Source organism: Melopsittacus undulatus, chromosome 4 (genome assembly GCF_012275295.1).
Source record: "Melopsittacus undulatus isolate bMelUnd1 chromosome 4, bMelUnd1.mat.Z, whole genome shotgun sequence".
NCBI classification, from domain to species: Eukaryota; Metazoa; Chordata; class Aves; order Psittaciformes; family Psittaculidae; genus Melopsittacus; species Melopsittacus undulatus.
In genome coordinates this window covers 46338236-46361426 of record NC_047530.1, presented here as the reverse complement: position 1 = coordinate 46361426, position 23191 = coordinate 46338236, and the positions used below count along the sequence as shown (strand labels likewise).

Here is a 23191-nt window from a genome sequence, read left to right as displayed (position 1 = left end):
CTGATAAATCAGAGACAGAATGAGGGTAAATGGCATTGAGCTGCTGCTCAGAGTGTGAAGCTTGGGGTTTTGCTTTGGGGTGGTTTTTCTTTTGTTATTATTTTGTTGCGGGTTTTTTTTGGGGGGGGAGGAGGGAGGTTTTTAGTCTTCTTAGTGTTGGGGCATCACAGAAAGCGCTGTTGAGAATTTACACTTATTAACCTAGTTCTTTAGTCGTGTGCATTACTCATGCACAGGAAGGAACACGTATGCTGCAAAGCATTCCTTAATCCCTCATACCTCGATTTTCAAACTTAGAAAGCCCTCTTTGACTTTTAAAGTAATTTAAAAATCCAATAAATACGAGTTCCACTGAAAAACAACTCGCTGAAGTCAAACTCCCATCAGTTCAAAACCCAGCCCAGCTGTGCCGGTAGCTGAGCACTTGGTTTGTGATGATCGATGTGGCTGGAGAATCAGGATCTGCCCTGTCCCGGCAGTGGGACCCGACTGGAATAGGATGGAGCAAGGTTGCTCTCCCCCTTACGCAGCCCTGTTTCTGGGCCGCAGGCTGGGCCTTCTCCTCCCGTTGCAGACAGCGCTGAGGGGAACGGCGAGGGGCGTACCCGGGGTTCCCACAGCGGGGTGCTCGCCGCTGGGCTGACACACGGCAATGCCTGACCCCCGCTCACCGCTCCCCTCAGCCAGGCAGGCCGAGCCTCCCGCGCGGCGTCGGTTGCCCCCCGCGGCGTGCCCGCCCCTCAGCGCCCATTGGCCGGCGGGCGGAGGCGGGGCTCGGCACGGAGGGGGCGTGGCCGCCGTCAGCTGTTCGCGGTGCCCCCGGCGGCAGCGGCGGCAGTTCGGCTGTGGGAGGCGCGGTGGTGGCGGCGGCTCCCGGGGCGCCTGTCCCGCTTCTCGGTGAGTGCCCGGGACGCTCTTTCGCCACTCGGGGCCGGCCCCTCAGGGGCCAAGTCTCCGGTCAGCGGCGGCGCCGAGGCCGGGCGCGATCGTGACAGGGAAGGGGATTGCCCCCGGGGTAGTCCCGGCCCGGGCGGGAGGTGCAAAGCAGATTCTGTAGGGGGTCCCGCAACGTCCCGGGGAGCGGGCAGAACTGGGGTGCAGGCGGGCTGGTAATGAGCCCGGTGGACACCGAGAAGGCAGTGATTCGCTGGTGTAGGCAGTGGGTAGCCACCGGTGCCAGTGCCAGCCGTCCCGCCGGGCGCAGGTGTCCCGTTCCACGGCGCTGCCCGGAGAAGCCGCGTTTACCCCCGTGGTTTGGGAGTGAATCCGTGGGGCCGGGTCCCGGGAGGGTAAGAGTTAAGAGCAATCGGCGGTGCCGGAGCGCGGCCGGCCAGCTTTGTTTTCGGAAGCTGGCACGCACGTGCGCGCTGAGCCCTCCCCCCGGCTCCCGGCACTGGCCTGTCAGCGGCTCGGCTCCGCGCGCAGCCCCGGGCTGGGGTCCCCCTGCGGGCTCCCGTGTCGGTGCGGCCGGGCCCGAGCTGCCTGGTGCCGCTGCCTGCGGGCGCGGAGGATCCCGAGGAGCTGTGCGAAGGATCGGACCGTGCTGAGGGGAGCTGAGCAAAGCCTGTTGCTTTCTAACCCCTCTTCTGCTGGGGTTCGGGCTGCCCCGCGTATCGCGGTGTCCTTTGTCGCACTTCCTTGCCCGTGTCCCAGTGGGGCTCTGCCGGATGAGCCCTGGCAAGGCTTGCTGAAAAAACAGAACACGTTCTCGCCCTGCCTCTCAGGTGACCGCGGTCCAGCAGCAGGGCTGGCAGGAGCTCATCGTTGCTGTGCCTAAAGGCCCGTAATTCCTTTTGGTGTGCTACTTTAAGCTATGGATGAGTATCTTACGAGTGCTGCACCAAGACAGTCCTGCTGTCACCCGGAGAGCCAGGCCAGCTGTGAGCTGGTACCTGTTCTGCTCTGCAAACCCCTCTCTGGGGGTTGTGGCTGAGCTGAGTGAACCGCTGAGATGTCACAACTTGTACATAACCACAGTGCCCCCGAGTAACACCCTGCACACATCGTTCTTGCACTGCTCAGTCCCTTTGTCTCCTCTAGCGAGCTGATGTAAATGCTGCTCACCTGGGGGAAAATGGGAGCACCAAGGGAAGCACTGAACACAGCCTTATGAAATTATTATTAATGTCTCCTTTAGGCCTGAAATTCCTCTTGCTAGTCTTCCGTTCTATTAAATGCTTCGCAAACCAGAGCAAAGGAAGAGACAAGAAGAGTTGAATTTCACTGCCCTGTTTGGAACTGGGTGGAAATCCTGGAGATGGATCTCTTAGGAGTCTGTCTTCCAATTGGGTTAGATGCACAGGTAACAGTAAAGGGACTTGAAGCATTTTTGGTAAATCTGCTTCTAATGGCTATATGTTTGCAAAGAGCTCTGAAATAGTTATTTAGGACTTACCTTTTTTTCTCCTCAGCCATCTTTGTCCAGCTTTGTGCTGCAGCAGAGCTCAGGAGTATTTGCTGTGGCAACTATAGGACTAAGAAGTCCTGCTTTAAAACACTGACACCAGCAATGCTTTTTCATTAGTAGCAGGGTGCACTAATGCACTGACAGTGCATGTAGGCTTGAGGGTAAGAGGGGTAATGAAGTGACTGCATTTCCAGGCTTGAGACATGTCTTAAGTTAGCTAAGGGAAGAAATGAGAAGTTGAAAGTTGTCCCTTTTAGTGAGAAGTTATGGAAAGCTTCACAGAAATGGCTTTGCCAGCTCTTGACTTTTGCAACCACTGGGGTTTCTTAAAAATCTGGCCTTGCAGTCTTGTGATTACAAGAGCCTTTCTTCATCAGTAAGTGAAACATGGGAAAAAAAGTGAATGGGGCATACTATAAAGTTTAAATATGGAAGAAAAGCAGAACCAAAGAAGCTATATGGCTATGGGGCAATTTGAAGGGTTGGGTTTACTTTTTAAGACAATGTTTTTTGAGTTTCTATGTGCTAAGGTTGGGGGTTGGCTCCCTCCTTGTGACCAGTTGTTGGGTTGGAGCTGTGGGTGGACTCTCAGACACGTGTGAACTTTGCCTCTCTGGGCCGGCACTCGACACAAAGTCCTGACCTTCACCACTTGCCTCTCCTGCCCATGCAAATGGGCAGCACTGGGAGGGAGAGAGCCAGGCAGGCAAGGAAAAAAAAAAAAGCTGTGTTTTGTTGTTGGAGCAGAAGGCATTCTATCCCTGACAACATTCTTGTGTCTTAGCTGTTTCTTCAAATGTCCTTTTATTGCAGGAGCAATGGATCGCCCCAGCTACCTGGAAGAGGACTATTCTAGCCTGGATGGGCTGGACGATGACGTGTTTCACTCTGATGACTTTGGACTTGCAGGTCAGCCTGGTGAGATGACTGCAACTGGCATTTTCACACAGAACCAGTCCTACAGCTGCCTTCTGGGGAGGTTTCAACTATTCCCCCTCACACACTGCTGTGGTCCCGGTGTCAGGCATCCTGAGCAGCAGGACAAGGCAACTCAAACACTCAGCCCGTCCTCTTCCAGTCAGGATGTTATGTTGCCTTGTGGAGTCACTGAAGAGCCCCGGAGACTCTTCTATGGTAAGATCACTCCAGTGTCACCAGCTTTGCAGCAAGGAAACTGTCCCTCTAGAACTTCCCCAATCAAGCAAGGTTTCTTTCATTAGGCTGTTTTGTTAAAGGACTGAAATGATTTTGCTTTGGTCTTACTCCCTCAGGAAAGATAACTTGTATTTTCTTACCCTTGCTTGTCCACTGCAGGAACCAGGCACTTGCTCATTGCTTCCGCTGTCTTCGATACTCCCACTCTTGTTCTTTTTCGCTTTATTCTGTCATGTTTTATGTTACTGCTAGATGTTTAAGTGCCCACTATACCTCATATCCTACAATTTGCCTACAGTTTTAACTTCTAGTGGTCTCATCCACACAGGAAGTTTTCACTGGAGAGAATGAAATACAAAAATTTACACTTAGCAGGACAGCTTTTAGGCTCTTCACAGGAGTTAAATTGTTGAACAAGTAGCACATCCATCCAGTATTTTACTAGTAAGTGATAGGATACCACACCACTTTGTGTATCTGATTCGGCCTTAATTCAAATCAGTCTCACTAAATGCCAGAGAACTGAGAAAAGTCTGGCAGAAAAGATACAGCAACCTTTAATGGGAGACAACTTGTGGCAGAGATCTTGTAAAACTGCAGAACTGTCATAAAAAAATTTGTCAAAATTGTCAATTGTCATAATTGTCACTTGCCTGAACTATAAACAAGCAAAAGGAACCAAGTGTAAGATCCTGCCAGTCATTTGATTATGGGAAGCAACACAATGCTCTGCTTAATCAATACAAATCTTTACTGCACACTTACAGTATAAAGTCACTGGAATTCAGGAATTGGACTTCAGTGTGACTCGAAAATTTAGGATTATGTGCAGCTCTTCCCTCTGTAAAGTGTACTGAGTAGAAAGGCTATTCTTTGAGCTGGAAGAATGACTCTTCTGACGTCTGTTTTGTAGGGAATGCTGGTTATCGTTTACACATCCCTCCAGCTGACTTTGCATTGGATCCACACCTCCAAGAGGAGCCTCAGGAAGGTCAGCGGGAAGCGCGTGCTGAGGTGCAGATTGCACGGAAGTTGCAGTGCATTGCTGACCAGTTCCACCGGCTCCACATACAGAGGGTAGGGTGTCTCTGCAGGGGTAGGTGGGGGGTAGCTATCCAGGAGCATTGCTCTAGAAGACTGGCTCCAACCATCAACTAAGCAAGGCTGTTGTCTAAGGCAGCAGACTGACAGCAGTGATGGAATTGCAGCAGTATCCTGATGGATTTTGCTTATGCTAGATTGCTGGCTTTTCCTAAAGACTAGCAGGTGGAGGGAAGAGAATATGTGGGATTGTATTTACTGCCTGGGAAGATAGCTGTTCTGCATTAGCTGTTGCTATTCCAGCTCTTCCAGTTCATCTGTAACGGGGTCACTGAGGCTTTCCCCATGGATCTCCCCCTTGCTTCTTATTACAGCTTTTACTCTTCTTCTCCACTGTCCTCACGATCAGCATCCTCTCTTCTGTGGCCCAATTGGCCATCTGTGACTTCTATCACCTCCTCATCTCGAAGATGACAACAAGCCTGCAGTCTTTTTTGACGCTCCTTGTCATCTAGGGGTAGTTCTCTTGTAGTGTATTTAGATCATGGTAGACTTCCTAGCAGCTCCTCTGTCAGACTGTCCTAGCTAGTGCCTCAGACTTGTGACTAACATCACAATAAAAGACAGCTGTCATATGCCATTAGGTCTGAAAACCACACTCCAGAATCTTGATTTGTTTTCTTAGGGAAAAAAAAAAGGAAACCCTGCTCTCCAAAGAAACAAAGCAAAATCAGCATCCCTAAACTCCTTGATGCTTTCTGCCTTGCCCTCCTTCCTCTGCTGAGTTGAGGTGCTCACGCAACTTTCAGAGTGGCAGAGGTTTGGCAGTAGGCAGAACTTTGCCACTTCAATGGAAGGCCAACAAGGAGAATGTGTATCTGTTTGCATATGAAGAAGCTGACACCTGATGACTTTAGAGAGGGACAGAAAGCTTATTTCACCCCAAGTGAGCTGGTGCTCCATTAACTGTGGGATCTGTTGCAATTCTCCTCAAGGTAGGTGAGGACCTCTGTCCTGGTCAGAAAATGTGGCCTGTGGCTGTGCAAAAGTTTGGTCCTCACTGTGTCATCAGAGAGAGGAGGGAGTTATGGAACTCTTCATTTCCGAATAGCAGGAGGATTAAAGCAGCTGTAACAGGAAGGTTAGCCTGTGGAAATGCAGATGGAGCCATGAATGTCATTTGCCGAATTGCAGGAATAACAAGCTACCTTGAGACTTTTAACATATGCTGTGTGGCTGCATGGGGTTTTCCCCAGTGCTACCTGTTCACCAGAGATAGCTGCAGACCGCCAGGTTCTCGCAGGACAGGGCAGGTTAACCATCTCGGTGGGGAGCCCTTGGCGTGAAGTGGTGGAACTGGTTGTAACGTGAGCTGTCCCCTCGGGGGAGTGCACCTATCTGATCTCAGTGCTATCGAGACCCATCCAGCAATACCCACCCAACCCGGCCCCACTGAAGCCCCCGGGACCGGCCTGCTCGCCGCCCGGTGGCCCGGGGCTTGCTGCCCGCGGCGGGTGCAGGCCGAGGGCAGCAGCCGGGCCCCGAGCCCCGGCCCAGCTTGCTGCAGGCCAGCCAGGCGTGCGGCCGCGTAGTAAACAAACGCGTCCGCCGCCGGCCAGCATGGGAGGAGTTCTGCTGCCTTTGTTTGAACTGGAAAAGCAACAAGTTGTAAAGGGGGGGGGAGCCGCGGAGCCATTTACATTTGAAAACAAAACAGACAAAACCCCAGCCCCAACCCGAAAACTTAACCCCAGGACAGAGCAGTTCAGCCAGTGGTTCTCCACAGCCTGACCCTGGGATGGGTCTTGGCATTTGGATCTGTTAAGGGATTCTTTCTTGTTTGTCAGGAAAACTGAGTACTGAGCCACATACTAGTGTCCAAGGCACTGTTACCCGTGGAGTGTTTTGTTGTCATGCCCAGTCCCTTCCCTCCCAGCCCTGCATGGAGGATTTCCTTTGGCTTTTGGCACAGATCTGTGCAGGAGCCCCTCTGCCCTGTGTGCAGTGACTCTTCCCAGCCTCTTGCTGCAGAAGTAAGCAGCTGGCCCCTGGAGACATGTGAACTGGTTCACAATGTGTTGTGGTTTGAAAGGGGCAGTCTCTGGGACATGGAAAACTGGGCTGTCATTTATCTTGCTGTGAAACTAATCCCTGATTTGGATGCCCCATTTCAGCTCATCTCAAACATTTGGTTAAAACCAACTTTCCAGAGTGGTGTCTTGAATCAGATACCACAAAGTTAGTCACACCAATGTGGTCTTGTGAGGTCCTGAGAGAGAGCAAGCCTGGTTTTCAACAAGCTGTGCCTCTTTTTGGAGCCTAAAATACATTTTATCTGTGAACATGTGGAAAGAATACGAGTGTGCCCTTTCAGTGGGAGTTAAGAAAAGCTTTCAGCATTGGAGTAATGCATACAGCTAGCCCAGGAGTTGCCCTCTCATGGCTCTTGAGGTCTGTGAGATGGAGGCAGTTCAGATATGGCTCCTGTTCTGCTGCCACAGCAGCATGGCTGTGTTGACACAAAGGCTGCTGGTTAATGTACATCCCTGGCAGAGAGGAACTGAGCAGGCAATAGCTGCTGGGGTTGACGTCACTGAGTTGTCACTGGACTCAGCTGCACGCACAGTGTAACCCCAGCCCACACTGGGAACCCTGGGGAGTCACTGTTATCTCTTCCCTGGGATCCTGAAGCTATAAGGTATTATTCTGCAGTTCTTGGCTATACAAAAGATTTCTGGGTATGCATCTCATAAGAATAAGAGAGTTGGCAGCACCTATGCTTGCTTTTGGCTTGTACATCATTTTCAGGGTTTCATTTCCCATTAATACATTAAACAGAACACAGTAGTTTAAAACCTGGCTTTTTCATCTTAAGATGCTGTATTTGTGATAGGAAGGACTTGAGCAACACTCTGTGTTCCTAAGTAGCAGAGTCCGCTACAGGTTGATGCAGTTTGCAAAGGGCTCTGCAAAATGACATGCAAGACACATTTATGTCTTCTTGAGCTCTTTAGTACCTGTTACATGTCTGAGGCTGTGTAGCTTCTGGCAGTGTTCCCTCTGTTGTGCTTTTCTCACCCTGCCCTGGAAAACAAAGGTAGAGCCAAGTGATGCTTTCTGCAGGAGAACCTAGTACCTGTCTGCTCCTTATTGGTTTGGAGTAAGTGTGCCTTTGTTGTGGGATCTGTGAACTGCTTGCCTGTGGCTGAGCTTAAAGAGTGCATCCTGAGATTATGGAGAACAGAGCAGAGTTTAGGGATCTGCTGGTCAGTTGGCTGGGATGTGCTGCCTGTGCCGCACTGGCTGTGGCAACAAGTGCCTGGGCTGTGCTTCAGGTCTGAGTACACTTGAGTTTCCTCACCTTGACAAGGGGCTTCAACCTGTGCTGAACTAATAAGTGTTTTTCACAGCATGATACACTGCTAAATGGGATGTGAGCAGACAACCGGGGATGGCAGCAGCAGTGTAAAGCTGCCCCATAGGAGCACGGGGTTATACAAGAGTGGGGTGGATGACACTATATTGGAATCACACCCCTTTAATCTGACTTGCTCCGTTGAGACACTGGAATGCTACAGCTTTTTCCAAATAAAATAACTCTTTCTAAGCAGGCCGCAGTTTTGAGGGGACTGCTTTTATCACATCTCTTCTTCGTGGTGATAAGATCACTTCACAGGGGATAAAATTGTCTCTTTAAGAGCCAAGGAGTGGTAGCCTTGAACAGTTCTGGGCTCTGGTCCAAGCAGAGCCACTGACTTGCTGTATGACCTCAGACAAGTCTCTTGACCTCCTTGTGCTTCAGTCAACCCATCTGGAAAGCTTGGTTTAAAAAAAGCTGAGCCTCAATGAGAACCAGATGCTGAATCAGAGCTGAGCTTTCTTGAGTAAATAAGTGCATTACAAACAACAACAAAGCCCCTTTCCAACACATCAGGAATCCTGCAGTTGATTTAGTTATGCTGACCATGCTCAACAATCCTCTGTGGATCTAGCTCTATAAAACTTTGTTTCTCCAAATTCCCTAATTGATTCAGCAAGTAACTCTCTTGCTGTCACTGCTATGAGCTCAAGCAGTCTGTGGAGATGAATGCCTGCATCCACACGGGCTGTGAACAGTGAGGCCTGTACCTGTTTCCCCAAGTTAATGACACTGAAAATGTCCAGGAGGAAACGTTGTTTTCCTTTGAAAGTGAAACTTGTTATGTTTTGCATACTTTTCCCCCTCTAACTCTCATGAGAGTTATCAGGGCCTCCTCTGAGACACTTCTGCTTATGCAACAGGGAGCCCATGTCTCTTGTCAGAAGCCTAGTGGTGTGAGGGACTGGTTGCCCAGTGCTATGTGTCTGTCATTTATCCCAAACTCCATCAGGCTCTTCTCCATCATTTATTGAGGCCACTCAGGGAATTTTAAGCTTTTTAAACTGGAATTGTTTGCAGGAAACTGTGCTTTATGATGACTTTACATTTTTAGGAAAGTGTTCAGAAAAGCTTCCTAATAATGTAATACTCTCAAACTGTCATTCAGTTGAGCCTGTAGCACCAGCAGCTCCATACTTTACTTGCACCTGCAGTCTCTTTGAGACTTGTGGTAAGTGCTTTCATTTGTTTCCCAAGTAGCTCAGTACGTTTCAGGATCTTCTCTGCTGCTAGCTAATGCTTGTTGGTTCGTGCTGCTGTGGTTGTGGGAAGTAGTGGGTCACCTCTTCAATTCTGCTGTCTATGGGTTGCCCATCAGTGCAGGACTCAAATTTCCAGCTGGGGATGCAGGAGCATGGTGAGGGAGAGTACCAGATAGAGAACTGCTGATGTGAGCAAGCCCAGTTTGGAGGGCAGGGGTTAAGTTGGGTATGAGGTTGGGAAGATTGAAATGTAAAGTAAGTTCTTGCATTGACATGGAATTGGGATCCTAGGCTTGAAGAAAGGAGTGTGCCACAGGGGGAAGAGGAAGTCTCACAGTCAGTGAAGACATGGAGACAGATTGGTTTGGGGTTGTTTGTGGGGTTTTTTGCATAATAATGTTGTTAGTTGGTTTTTTTGTGGGGTTTTGTTTTTTTTTTTTTCATTTTGACTAATGACAATGAAGCTTGGGCTTGAAAGTGCACCTTCCCCTGTGCATACAAATGAGACAGCAACCTGTTGGCCCTTGTCTAGCACCTGTTATGAAGTCTTGCTGCCTGTGGAGCTGATTACTTGACATTTAGGTTAACAGAAACTTGTTAGACCTTTTCACATCTGACCTGAACTGGAATTATTTGGTATTTTAAGACACTGAGAACAAGAACATAATTATTCTCCTGTTTAAATCATATTTCTCCCTTATCTTGAATGTTACATACAGTTCTGGTTTCCTTCTTCCAAAAATGATGCAGCAAAACTGGAAAAGGTTCAGAGAAAGGCAAGAGGATGATGAAACTTCCATATGAAAAATGAAAAAATGGGCTAGGACTGCTAAGCCTAAAAAAGACACAAAGCAAGAGGAAAGCAATATTAAACAGAAATCAAAAGTGACACGAAGGAGATGGATGGACTAATTTCAGTACAAGAACTAGGCAAAATCAAGTTAAGCTAGTAGGAGCCAGCTCAAAGAAAATGAGGTTGTTTTTAATGCAATACATAGCTCTGTGGAGCTATCTATATGCTTTGTCAAGGCATATTGTGCATCCCAGTGTTTTATCTAGGTTCAAGGGGAATCGGGACAAGTTTATGGCCATTGAAGGAGACATTAAATAAACAGAAATCCGATCTGACTCGGGAAGTCCTAAACTCAAACTGCTTAGTTGCTGAAAGAGTATTAGGGGGAGCTATTGCATGTACTTGCCCTCTGCCTTTCCTCCTGCAGCCACAGAAGGCTGCTGTTGGAAGCTGGGCTATGCAAACGGTTGATGCAACAGTCACATACAAGCATTGTGTATCGGTTTACTAAAAACCCACAAAACCTTTGCATCAGCCTAATCTATCCTGCTTCTCTATGCTTTCAGCCGACAAAGATTTAGATATATTATGGTTTAGTTCCTGCTGAAAATAGGAGATGATGTTAAAAAGCAAAGCTTCCTGCCTAGCTCTGGTAGAGGAAGTGGGCAGAGGATAAGGGAGCTGGGTGGCAGAAGATCAGTGCAAGCTCTGTCCAATAGCACTCTGTGCATCCTTCACCCTGCTGGACACAGGACTGCAGTGTCTTAAGGCAGTGGGGCCACAACCTCAAAATATCAAGATTGCACACATTGAAAAGCACAAAATAATTCTTTGGGCAGCACATGTAAATTGTTTTGCAGTATTTCTAACATCACCTGCAGTATCACTGTGTGATTTAAATAGCATTCAGTGCTGCTGCTTCTGTACAATCCCAGTAGTACCACAGGCTTTTCCATGGCCTTGGCTCTTGCAGCACCATGCTGGCTGTGACAGTAATAATGTGCTTTCTCCGTCTAGCAGTGTGACAGCTGAGAAATTATTTTTCAATTAAGAAACAATTGCAGTAATATCCCACTTCTTTTTTAGTGTGGGAGACTAGGAAATGCAGGTTATAACTTGTCTGAGATCATGCAGGGATCGCTGATTGGAACCCAGTTGTTCTGCCTCCAGTCCTCTGCTTAGGTTGGTTGATCTTATTAAGATACTGCCATCTCTGAGGGGGATGATGAGATGTTTGGACTGATTATTTATGGTGAGGAGTGTGCATGTTTGTATTTTACTCAATTACATTTTATGGTGGAAAGGCGGGAAAGCAAGTGCCCAACTGCAGAGTCCTTTGTTTCACGCCATTGAGGAGGAATGTCCCACTAGCCTTTTATAGTCTCTGTCTGGGGCTTTTGTTGTTGTTTCTCCTTGGTAGCTACCCTTGCCAATGGCAAAGCAATCTTTCTGAGGACCGTACCACAGCAGAAAGAATAGCGATCTAAAAATAAAAGCGGTGAGGCAACTTCTGTTAACCCCAGTTCGGCTTTTCCTGATGTAACGCCTGACGGAACGCTGGCGATGCGGCACTGCAGCCACCCGCCGAGCAGAGCCCCCGACAGGATCCGTCCCGTCGGGCGAGGAGGAGCCGAGGCCGTGCGTGAGAGCGGCTGTGCCGGGCAGTGTTTGCGCTGCGGCTGCTGCTGTGTTTATATCGCTCTCTAAATTTAGCCTGTGAGTCACCAGCACTGCTGACGAGAGGCTGCTGTGCCCGCAGGCTCCAGCGCTGCACCTGCCCGCCCGCCCGCGGGCTCCCCTCGCAGCCAGGCAGCCCTGCGCACCCCCCGCCCCTCCGCCAGTGTATTTTCCTGTGAAAACTGTTAAAGTATTATTCTGACAACCCCCCGAGGTAAGCTTTAATCACCAGGGGGTGTCTCCTGCGCACTGAGCAGTTTGGGGAGCGCTTCCCTTAAGCTGCTGGTGAGGAAATGGATGCGACGTAAAGATCAGCCCACCCCACAGCCGGTGCAGGTTCGGTGCTCAACAGAGGAAGGTGTCAAACAGCTCTGTTAGTTCACATTTGGGGTCTCACTGAACAGACCTGCCTGCGCTTGCTGCTTGCAGCTGTGGGTGTGGGCAAGGGTGGGTGTCTTCTGGGCACAGAGGCCAGCTCTGGGCATCTCTTCTGCACCCTCATCTCGGGGGTGAATCCGCCAGAAACCTCATGGAAGACAGTGGCGTCAGGTGTGGCTGTATGGAACTACAAGACCCTTATTTACCGTATGTATGGAAAACAAGGCAGTGTGCCCCCCAGGGGTGCAGGAGGGGAAGGCTGGGGGCCTGGGAACGTGGTGGCCCGTGGTTGCCCTTCCCAGGTTGCCGTCAGCTGGCTGTTGCCATGGCGTCTGTCTGCTTCCCCTTCCTGCCCGCTCTGGAGAGGAAGGAGCGAGTGGCTGCGTGTTTGTTTTTGAGCTACAAGAAAGTTGAGAACGAGCTCACCTGCACAGCTGTGCCTGCAGCAGGTTTGGGGCAGTGAACATTGCTGTTTGCCACTCGGACCAGTGCCTTGGCCCAGGTCAGTGTTGTCCCCCCTTGCTTGGGCTGGGCAGCCCATAAAGCTGTTATGGGGATCTGCTGCGCCTGCAACCCTCCTGCTGCGCCTGCTCCTGTGTATACTCTCTCCATAAACATATGCCACTTATCTTACTTTGCAAAGCCTGATGGAGGCTTTGAGAAAGGAAGCAGTACTTGAGATGACGCCTCTTTCCACCAAGTTTAGTCCCACATATGAGAGCCATGGGGTTTGCAAGCCAGATGGATGCAGTCCCTGAGGAAGATCATCATCCTCTTGTCACTGTCACCACGAGGAATTGTGCCACTAAGCTCCTCTTTCGGTTTTTCTCTGTTACCATCTCCTTTTTTTTCCCTGCTGCTTTTATGCATGTATTATTCTTTGGTCATTAGGAATCACAGCTGGAAAGATTTGTATTTGACTTCCATTGGCTTGCATTTCTCCCTCCAGCAGGGGACACCTTCTGTAACCTCTGTTGCCTTGGGGACTGTGACTTTCTAGTCTTTCTGAGCTAAAGCATATTTTGTGGTAGCACAATATGCCTCCAGCCACCTGGCAGCCAAAACAGCCTTCAGGGATGAGTCAGCAACTGCTCCCGGTGTGCAAGTATTTTTGTTTTCAGTGAATAAATAAAATCCCACAATTTATTGCAAATACTTGTATTAATCATTAAAGGAAGAATGATGGTTTTGTGTACACATACGCCATTATTCTTCTTTTGATCTAATAGTGCCATTTATGGCCATATTTTAATCCTTCTAGTTAAGATGGGATCAGAATTTGACCCGTAACCATCTGGAAGCCATGAAGCAAAGTCAGAAGTTGCCCATAAGATCAAGAGGGTAGACAGGTGCACTGTTTGTATATGTGATAGGAATGTACCAGACCCACATATGTCCTGTGCATGATGAGGGATATTAATGGCATGTATATATTGGGTGGAAAAGTGAATCCTGTTCATCTGTTAAACATTTATGTTCAAAGATTCAAGAAGCTGTGTCAGAGTAACATTTTCTTTGAGGTCTGTTGCCTGTCCTGGTCTTCCCTTGATCACCCCATGCAAGGCCTTGGTCGGAGTAGAAGGCTTTTCACATCTGGGGTGCTATTTGACTGATACATATCTGTATGCTTACAACGTAAAACATGTATTGGGAGTTAATTATGGGGAGGGAATAAACGTTGGGTCAATCATGTCCCTCTTTCATTTGCTTCCAGTAAAAGTCTTTGTATTTGTTTACAAGTATTCTGGCTTTTGGTTCAGCGCAGTTCACAGAACAGGCTTCACTAATGTACTGTTGCTGCAGAGGACACTTTTCCTGTAAAATGGCCTTTCCTTGTGACTCATTGAAACATTCATGCTAACGCCTCAGACAGACAGTCTCTTAAGGATATCCCCTTTAAAAAGCAGCAGCTGCAATAGGAAATGGTTTTATGTGTTTCCAGCTTTGTGTTGACTTACTGTACTCACAAGTCTAGCCTTCTTTAGTTACAGTTAGTACAGCAGGCAAAAGGGGCTTTTTTCCATCCTGGGAAAGCAGTGTCAAAATGATCAGTGTGTTGCCATTGCATGGAGGCGGCGAAGTGTTCATTCCTGATATACTTCTGTGCAGTAGTGACTCTTGGGATTGAATTGTTTTGATGAGGATCATCATGGTGAAGCATAGGGAAATTATAAACCTGTGTTACAATACTTATGAGTCTTAGAAATCTGTAGGAATTTACTTGAAACGTATCACATCTGAAAAAATTAGATGCCAGATTCATGGAGCCACTCTCCTGGGTTTTCTGTCCTTCCTGGCAGCTAAGTTACACCACACCAAAAAACCCTCAGTCTTGGAATGTTTGAGTATTTTGATGTTGGCAGAGGCATGTGTAAGGAAAAGCTACTGAAAGTTGTGAAAAGAACATTTTTTAGGCTAGGACAGTTTTTTCCATAAATTGTTTACTCTCTCTCTACTGCAAAGAGTATCTGCCATTTCCATTCTGTGGCTCTTGTCCCGTGCTGCATTAGTACCACAGAAAACAGATCAGCCCACAAGTGAAGCCATAATTATAAACCTTGTTTTCTAGCCTTGCTGCTGAAACAAGCAGTCCAGCTTAGTCCTCTTTCTTTACAACATATTTACAGCCTTTCTGTTGTGCTGGCACAAGCTTGACTTCAGCTTGACTACATGATGCCATGGATCATATGGGTTAGGATCCATAGTAAAGGCAACTTCTTTACCAGATTACTTCTGGCCTTGATCACTGTCCTGCTCTAGTTCACTTTTCTCTGCTAGTATGAGGAGATGACAGTGTGAGGAGGCTGCTTTAGTACACAAGCCAGTGAAAGTATGTGTGGGATTACACCACCATGGAAGGAAATGCTGGCTGAGTACTGACCCATGGAAATACAAACCCTAGGTCTAGGAATAAAACCTGGAAAGCTGCCCTCAGCCTAGTGCTCTATTTTTTCATGAAATTAATGGTGTCAGCATCCTTCATAAAGGGATTTGAGATCCGGGAAACAGGGGTAAGATAATTTCTATTCTGCTCTTGCATGGAAATTACCTTGAGTGTCTTAGGCAAGTAACGGGAAACATTTTTCACTGGAGAAGGACAAAAATGCTGTACCAAAGAAAATGTCTTCAAGAGGCAGTGAAACAAACACAATAGAATATAAAGTTAAAAAAAAAAAAAGAAAAAAGGAATTTTTCTCAGGATTTCTGATACCACTTCCCACTAGCTCTTTTGCAGGTCTGTAACTTTTCCTAAGGTAGCGCTCTAAAACTCTCAGTTACAAAATAAACCCCAAACCTAGTACCTTCCTGAAAATGACACCCTCCTTCAAAAAACAATTTCACTGAATGTGGCCTCCTTTACCTATCACTGCAAAGAACAAGTAAGCCTTCTCTTGTGAGGTCACATGTAAAGCTTAAGGAGGAGACAGAATATTTAGAAACTTATTATTGTGTGTGAGAAGCACAAAGCTGCCTTCTACATGAAGTGGGATGTTAATACAGGGAGTCTTACATGTGTTTGTCCTCCTGGCAGTGTGGCATAATCATTTCCCATACTAAGTCCCTATAAGACACTTTACCCTCTTGGCTGCCAGTAGAATAAAATAATCTGCTAAAGCAGATTGTCTTCAGAGCATCTATGGTATGTTTCTCCATGCTTTCCTATCATAGTTCCTTACAGAAGAAAACTGCAGAAGAAGGCATTGTTAAACAGAACAATTCACTTAATCTGTAATAGCTTGGTAAAAACTTGGTATCTAGATGAAATCAAGACATTGTGATCCCATACACATGTTCAAGCAGATTTGGGAATGTGGCTCTATGGAGGAGAGTAAGAAGAATCTTTGGAGTTTGATGAGGAAGGACAAGCCTGGTCAGACTGAGAGGCGAGTAACAAAAAAAAAGCATCTTGTTTTTTGAGACCAAAATAGGGTTTTGTAACCCAGCCATAACGATAGTTTATAAAAGCTTGTTTTCACCTGTAAACCTAGCAATGTCTGCCTAAACAGTCGCTATGGACTGAACCCAGGGCTGGTTACTTGAAAATAAATGATACCAGGCTCTTAGAGTCGCTGTCTGTGGGTTATACTCCCAGCACAATGGTGTTGAAATGTGTAATGGTATCTGTGTGAACTCTTCTAAATTCAGGAGACAAATGTTAAGTCTTGAGGGTAAGAAGAATGATGCACTGCTAAGGTGCAAGCTGAACACACATTTTCTGATGCCTGTTTTCTGTGTACTTGTGGTTCAACTGGCGCAATCTACTGGGGCTGAAATACAAACATAATTTAATGACTATCTGGAAGGGCTTTGAAGAGCTGTCTATTGATACATCTCCAATACACCAACTCTGGGTGCAACTTTCTCTTATTTGTGATTACATAAAGAATGCCTTGCAACAGGGTTGTTCTGCCCTGTTGGGCTAATCTGAGCCGAAACATCTTGTTCATATAATGTGCTTCAGTGCTTTTTTATGAACTCCTGTGTACTGAGGCAAAGTTGTTGGAAGCCAGTCTTCTATTTCCTTGTCTGCTGGGGATTGGGGCAGGGGGGAGGGTGTAGATTGGGGCTGGTTTGTTTTGTTTTCCAGAAATGATCAGTCCTGCTTAGCAAATATGGAATTCTGGATGGGAAAACAAAGACTGACTTCTAATAGAGGGTTGGTTATTGAGGTGAAATAGTATCCCAGGCTGGGCAATGTAAAGAGAAACCCACCTGTTTGTATGAGATACCATTAAACTGCAGGAAGGTGGGGGTATAATCGGAGCCACTTTTGCAGGGGTGATTACATATAACAAAAGAATGAACAGTGTCCCTGCCCCAAAGCTCTGTTATAGAGTCTGGTGTCCCCCTGAAACTCAACTCCCATGTTTCTTCCTTGACAATGGGACCTGAAATAACCTCTTGGTTTTGGTTTTTTGTGTGTTTTCAAGTATGTTCTTGCTTAAGGTTTAATTGGCTCCAGTCAGTAGGAAAGGGCTCCAAGGCTGATTATTTATGGCTTACTGTCAAAAGTGGCTATAAAAAGGGCAGTATTATCTTGGAGATGCTGGGAAGGAAAATGTGGTGGGGGGAGGGTGGGGGAGTGTGTGTGTGCACGAATGTGTTTTCTTGTACTAGATGAAATCAGAGTTTTGCTGTCTCAGCAGTGTGGTTTAAATTGAAGATTAACCCTTTGACCTTCACGGTGTCAAATCACTTACAGATGGATCACCAGTTATATTTTTTCTTTTTTTTTTCTTTTTTTTTTTTTACTTTTGGGGTGAAGGGGGGCTTTTTTTTGGCTTTTTTTTTTAAAAAAAAGGTTGTTTGTTCATGCAGCTGGGGCTTTTGAAAGGCTCAGAAGCCAATCTGATTAAAAACAGCACTTGGCTAAACTCTGCAAAATCCTACAAGCACACAAAAAAAGTTTAATCCTCTTGTGCACAATGCATAAAGGGTCTGCTCTTTTCTTTTTGTAATGTTAGAGCCACAATTATTTCTGGAGAACTTATCATTTCCCTCTCCCCCTTCATGCCTTGCTGCACCCCCTTGTTATGCTGATGGGATTAAAGTGTCTGCTCTTGAAAAGTGTAACTGAGTTGTTATTGGAAAAGAGAAGTGGTATGTTGCAATTTTAGATATATAAATAACCTTGCTCCAACTGTTCTCCTCTACAGCATCAGCAGAACAGAAATCAAGTGTGGTGGCAGCTTTTTCTCTTCCTACACAACTTGGCCTTAAACGCGGAGGTGAACAGGAACCACACTGGGCAGAGGTGAGCTTCGCCCGCCTGTTTCAGGCCGCATCCAGTCTGCAGGGAGCACTGAACAAACACTGGTTCGGGGGCGAGACATTGCACACCGCCGGCCGGATGTGAGGACTCTGAATTTCTGACACTCGTCTTCAAGTTTGAGGGTTTTTACGGACTCTTCTTTGTCGCTGCCTGCCTCACGAGGCAGGGAGCTCTTGTCCAACACTGTCGAAGGAAAGCCAGAATGTGGGTGTGTTTGGTAAAGCTTGCTGCTGGTTCCCCATGCCGGTGACCTCTGTGCAAGGGAGGCAGGTATTAGACTAAGAGCTTCCTCTGCCCTGTGTGTTAGTCAGTGGTAGAGTGCAGGAGTGTCATTTTGGCTGCTAGTTAAAAATGATGTCTGGGATTGATGACTCTAAACATGCTTTGGGTATCTTCCAGAGCAGAGATGCTCGATTCCTCCACAAACAAAGTTCTTTTTAGCAATGAAAACATTCAAGTAGCTTATACCCATCAGGTTACTTGTTTTCTGCATGGGTTACTGTTTATTTCCTTGCATGTGGTGTGAGAGAACATCACAAAGAAATCTGATCTGTTCATCCTTTCCACTGGGCACCAGTTGCAGTTCTCTCACATGAAGTCGTTCTTTGTCGTTACCATCAATAGAAAAAATCATTTCAGTAGAATAGTCTTAAAATTAAAGCTTGCGGGGGTTGCTGGTGGTTATTAGTTTCTGCCACTGTTTGTTTCCAGTTCAGTGTTCACAGTGCCCATGAGCCAGCATAAAGCCAAAAATCATGGAATATGGCACAAGCATCATTCTTCTACAATGCTAATGTATATGTTTTATTAGTTTTATGATGGGTGTTTATTTTGTTTTGGTTTTCTTGTGCTATAATATGGTCGGTCAGGAAGGCTTAAGTCCCAGGCATCTGATAGTTTTGCTTCAGGATTTGACAGGGAAATTAATTAGCAACTAGTCTGACATGTACACTGTATAAACAGTCTGTCCATTACTCTAATGTGTAATGTTTGGAGGCTACTGTAAGCATATTTGACTAGCAGCAGTAGTATGACTTCAAGGGAGATCTTCTAACAGTTCCCTGTTTGTATCACTCAGAAGTTTGTCCACATGACTGATACTATTGGACCAGCACAGGAAAATTACCCTACCAAAAGGAAGTAGCCTTAAATATCGATGGCTATTTTCCATAGCCTTACCTATCATTAGTTCATAAACCCAGTGACAACTAGGGTAAAACACAAACAGAAAGGCAATACAGACTGTATTTTCTTCAGTCCATTTCCATATTGCCACTGCACCTTGTTGTAGGCCTCGGATGATACCAGTATGAGGAAGAGCTGTCCAAAGAATTGCTCTTCAGTCTTGTTACAGATACTGACTTCAGGTGTTGAGGAATTTAGCTCTTGGTCCACTCTGAAAATTAAGCATTACTGTACGGGAAGAGTAGTTTACTTGCACATATGCTTTCTCTTCCACCCTTCTCTGCTTATCCTTCTCTAATTCATGCTTTCTCTGGTATTTGTATAATCTCATCATTGCACTGTAGTGTCTGGTAATGGTTTGCTGAATACAGTTAAATTTGGACTTTCTCCCTCTCTCCCAGCCACATTCTCTTGGTTTGCATCCTGCTCTACTGTGGCAAAATGTGCTTTAGCTCCCTGAGAGAGGTCCCCACTCTTTTTTCACTTGCATGTATTCACCCTCTTTTTCAGCATAAGGAGAGTTGATGTGAGCAAAGCTTTTTTTTTTCTCCTCTTATGTTATTTTTCTAGCTAGAGCTAGAGTAATATGTTTGTCCATGATGGTTAATAATTCATATAAGTGAATCTCAAGTAATACTTTGGGGGGTGGGTTTTATGAAGAGGGAGGGTGGGAGGTTTATTTAGGAGGGGGGATTGGTTTCGGGTTTGTGTTGTTTAAGCATGTGCACTACAGAATTACCCAGAGGGATACAAGTAATAGCTGTTGCTGACTGTGCTGCAGGAGTATGGAAAGCCACTCTCTATCCATGATGGCAGAAACGAAGCTTTCAGTATCTTGCTTTGCACAGTCTGCTTGGAGGAACTGCTGGTCACTGGAGAACATGGACTTAAATGCAGGGGAAAGGGTGAGTGGTAGTGCAAGCAGAGACTGAATTGGTGATCTCTGGGAAGCTGGATGTTAAGAAGACTCTTAAAAGCTCTTAAAGAGGCAAGAGTGGAAGTGCTAAGGCTCAGGAAGCAATGCAGCAGTGCTGCCTGCCCCACAGGGCATGGCCTAGGATGTGATGCTTGTGGTTTCCCACTGGCTGCCAAAAGCCCTTTATTGGAGCAAAGCTAGACCCTATACCAGTCTTCAATACCTAAAGGGTACTTACACAAAAGCTGGAGAGGGACTTTATACAAGGGCATGTAGCGACAAGATAAGGGGGAATGGCTTTAAGCAGGCGGAGGGGAGATTTCTATTAGACATTAGGAAACAATTCTTCAGTATGAGGGTGGTGAGGCACTGAAACAGGTTGCCCCGGTAAGTTGTGCCTACCACATCCCTGGCAGTGTTCAAGACCATGTTGGATGGGGCTTTGAGCAACCTGGTCTAGTGGAAGGTGTCTGTGCCCATGGCAGGGAGTTGAAAATAGATGATCTTTAATGTCCCTTCCATCCCAAACCGTTGTATGGATCTATGATTCTGTGGTAATAGCCCTGCAAACTACAAAAAGTTCAGGAAGTGCATCTGATACTTAAAAAAACATAGTGAGCTTTCCCTTTCCCCTCTGCCTTGGTGTGAGTGCAAAACAGGCCAGTGAGGCCTGTTCTCTGGATGTGTAAGCTCTAAAGATAGATCTGGTACTGGGACTTTCTGGTGGTGTGACCCAACCAGTTTAGCTAGGGTAAGACTCTTCTTATCATGGAGAAACAAGTATCTGAGCCTGTTCCTCACTCAAGCTGCCTGCCTCAATAGAGTCACTGGGCTTAGAGAAAGACACATCTTTGCCAGTCTGTATTTCCCAGTGTAACAACAGACTTATCAAAATTGGTCATGCCAGGGTCTTGAGTTAAAATCTCCTTGAACAACAATACTTCATTGGAGACATAGAGCTAATGCTAGACAAAGACTGACTTCCTGCAATATGTGTGTTGGTTACTGGTGCCAGAGATTTACAACCACTGATAATATATTTTAATTATATTCGATATCTGCATATCTTGGAGAAAGGAAATACGCTCTGTCAACCCAAAAGTCTTATTTTGCTTCATGTAGATTTGGAGGGGCAGGGTGGTTATTCACTTAGGGACAAGCAGCTATTTCATACTTACCTACTTGAGGAAATAGTGGGAAGATTTCACATGTTTATCAATGAATACACAGATGCACAGCACCCATGTATTTGTCCCCCATTCCATGTTAGTAAGGCCCCTTGAGCATGCACTCAGGAGATCTTTACTGCAGAGCAGCTACTGCAGTGTGGCCACAGACATACATCAATTCTTTGGGGAAACAGTTCCAATGAGCATGCTTAAAGTTGTATTAGTGAAGGGGTATGCTGGGGTTTTCACATATAAGTTTGTCTTGGTGAAAGGAAGGGGATACTGTTTCTCTCTGTGTTATAAAGCTACAGTCTAACAATTTGAAAAAAAGCCCAGTCCGATCTTTCTCCTAAAATACATTCCTATTTTTAAGGAGCAGTTCTTAAGAGCTTGAGCTGCTACTACTGGTACCAGCAGCCTTGAAGTATCTTGTTTGCTGTCCCCAGATCTCCAAAACAGCTTCAGACCTCAGCTCTCTTTCCCTACGGGACGGAGTTCTTCCTATCTCATCCTAACTTTCCACCCCTTTGAATATCTTGTAACCTGCCTATCCCTGGATCCAGCAAGCCTGGTGCTAGTAGGGAATAGTTAGTTTTATTTTTGTTTCCTGCAATTCTTGAAAGCTGAGCCAGTAATCACAAAGTGACTGCCCAGGGATAGCTGCAAACTGCCTTAAGTAAGATACAACAAAGGCAAGGGAGAGGATGAATTCAGATGGAAAGGGTTGCCTTTGGATCTGTGTGTGGGACTGCAGCCTGCTCCCAAGATTCTGATAATCCCTGGTAGCACTGAATTCCTGCATAACTGATCACATATCTCAGTTTAAATATCTGGTTGTTTTTAAATGTTTGTTGGCAACTCTTGGTAGAGAAGTCCTGAAAGAAACTCAGCAGCCTTTGCTTTGGAACTGTGTATCAACAAGAGAACAGAGGCAAGGAACACAGTCCTTGATGTAGAAAGGATGATTGCAAAGACATCTTTCTTTCTACTGGCCATTTATTTTGTCCTCTCAAGCCTGGGTAAACATATAGGCAATATGTGCATGTGAGGTTGCTATAGTTCTGGAGCTGCTCCTTAGCAGTCACTGGAGCTGTACCCAAGGTTGAACTTCTTTAGTTTGGGGCTTGGCTCTTCTGGGAAACTGCAGATTCTGCCCATTAGTAGATAAGGGGGAAGGGTTGGGGCTTTTTAAGGAAAAACAGGATTACTTGGGGCAGTTATTGCAGTGTGACCCTATCAACTCTACAATGGATTCCACCCTTCTGCTGCTGGTCCTGACCCATATCTCTGCTGAAGCGGAGGGAATGGTGAGACTGTGACATGCTGAATGGTGTGCTATTGATGACATTTTAAAAGGGAAAAATAGGGAGAATACTCAGCATATGTGCTATGAGCAAATGAGAATGCAGATAAGTGGAGATTTTGCCAGTGGTATTTACTGCAGGATTATAGGAATAAAAGGACCATGGAATGCCTGTTCATACTTATGGGAGCTCTGCACATGGACCAAGCACTATTGAGTATTAGCACAATTTGACAAAAAAGGTTTTTAATAATGACCTTCAAAAGAGTCTGTCTTTCAAACTGGCATTTGTGATCATGTGCAAAAATGCCTACCTGTTGCCTTTGATTGTTTTAGCAAGAAGAAATACCTCAAGGAACTGGTAAAAGGTCCAAGGACAATCTTTTACAGTTCCTAAAGACTTCAGTGGTCTCTGTTTCTTTGGTTTGCATGTGTTCACGCAGGTGTTACACAGCTCAGTTCTTCCCCACCAGGAAAAGCAGAAAAGACCAAACACATCAAATGCACTGGAATGTAACTGTGTGTGTGTGTGTGTGTGTGTGCATGCGCGTGTGTGCATGTGTATTCTTAAACTGAATGCAGTCTTGACATCCCCTACCCCTTCCTTCTTCCACGTGCCTCGCCTTCCCCCTGAGCCACAGAAAGGAGGGTCTCTTCCTGTGAATCCCATGCTGGAAGTTGGTTTCTGGGAAGCAAAACCTAATGTCTGTGGGCTGTTTTTTAAAGCCATGTTTCAGTTCTGTCTTCAGATTCTTTGCTGCCTTTGGGGAATGG

General features: G+C 46.4%; 1 protein-coding gene across 2 annotated transcripts; it reads left to right on the top strand.

Moving 5' to 3' along the window:
- Positions 1-857: 857 nt before the first annotated feature.
- Positions 858-19643, top strand: BMF (Bcl2 modifying factor). 2 transcript variants are annotated; one of them, XM_034062103.1, is made up of 4 exons: positions 858-897; positions 3221-3541; positions 4476-4639; positions 17729-19643. In XM_034062103.1, the coding sequence occupies exons 2-4, from the start codon at positions 3226-3228 to the stop codon at positions 17828-17830; spliced, it is 582 nt and encodes a 193-aa protein (XP_033917994.1). In that variant the 5' UTR covers positions 858-897; positions 3221-3225; the 3' UTR covers positions 17831-19643. The 2 variants fall into 2 exon arrangements, with proteins under 2 accessions (XP_033917994.1, XP_005149324.1); XM_005149267.3 differs by lacking the exon at positions 858-897 and adding an exon at positions 2219-2302.
- The last annotated feature ends 3548 nt before the right edge of the window (positions 19644-23191 follow it).

Bases quoted from the DNA above. Each gene is read 5' to 3' on its own strand.
- BMF (XM_034062103.1), top strand. From the start codon at position 3,226: ATGGATCGCCCCAGCTACCTGGAAGAGGACTATTCTAGCCTGGATGGG. The intron at 3,542-4,475 runs GTAAGATCACTC...TCTGTTTTGTAG, and splicing joins GCCCCGGAGACTCTTCTATG to GGAATGCTGGTTATCGTTTA. The intron at 4,640-17,728 runs GTAGGGTGTCTC...TCTCCTCTACAG, and splicing joins ACCGGCTCCACATACAGAGG to CATCAGCAGAACAGAAATCA.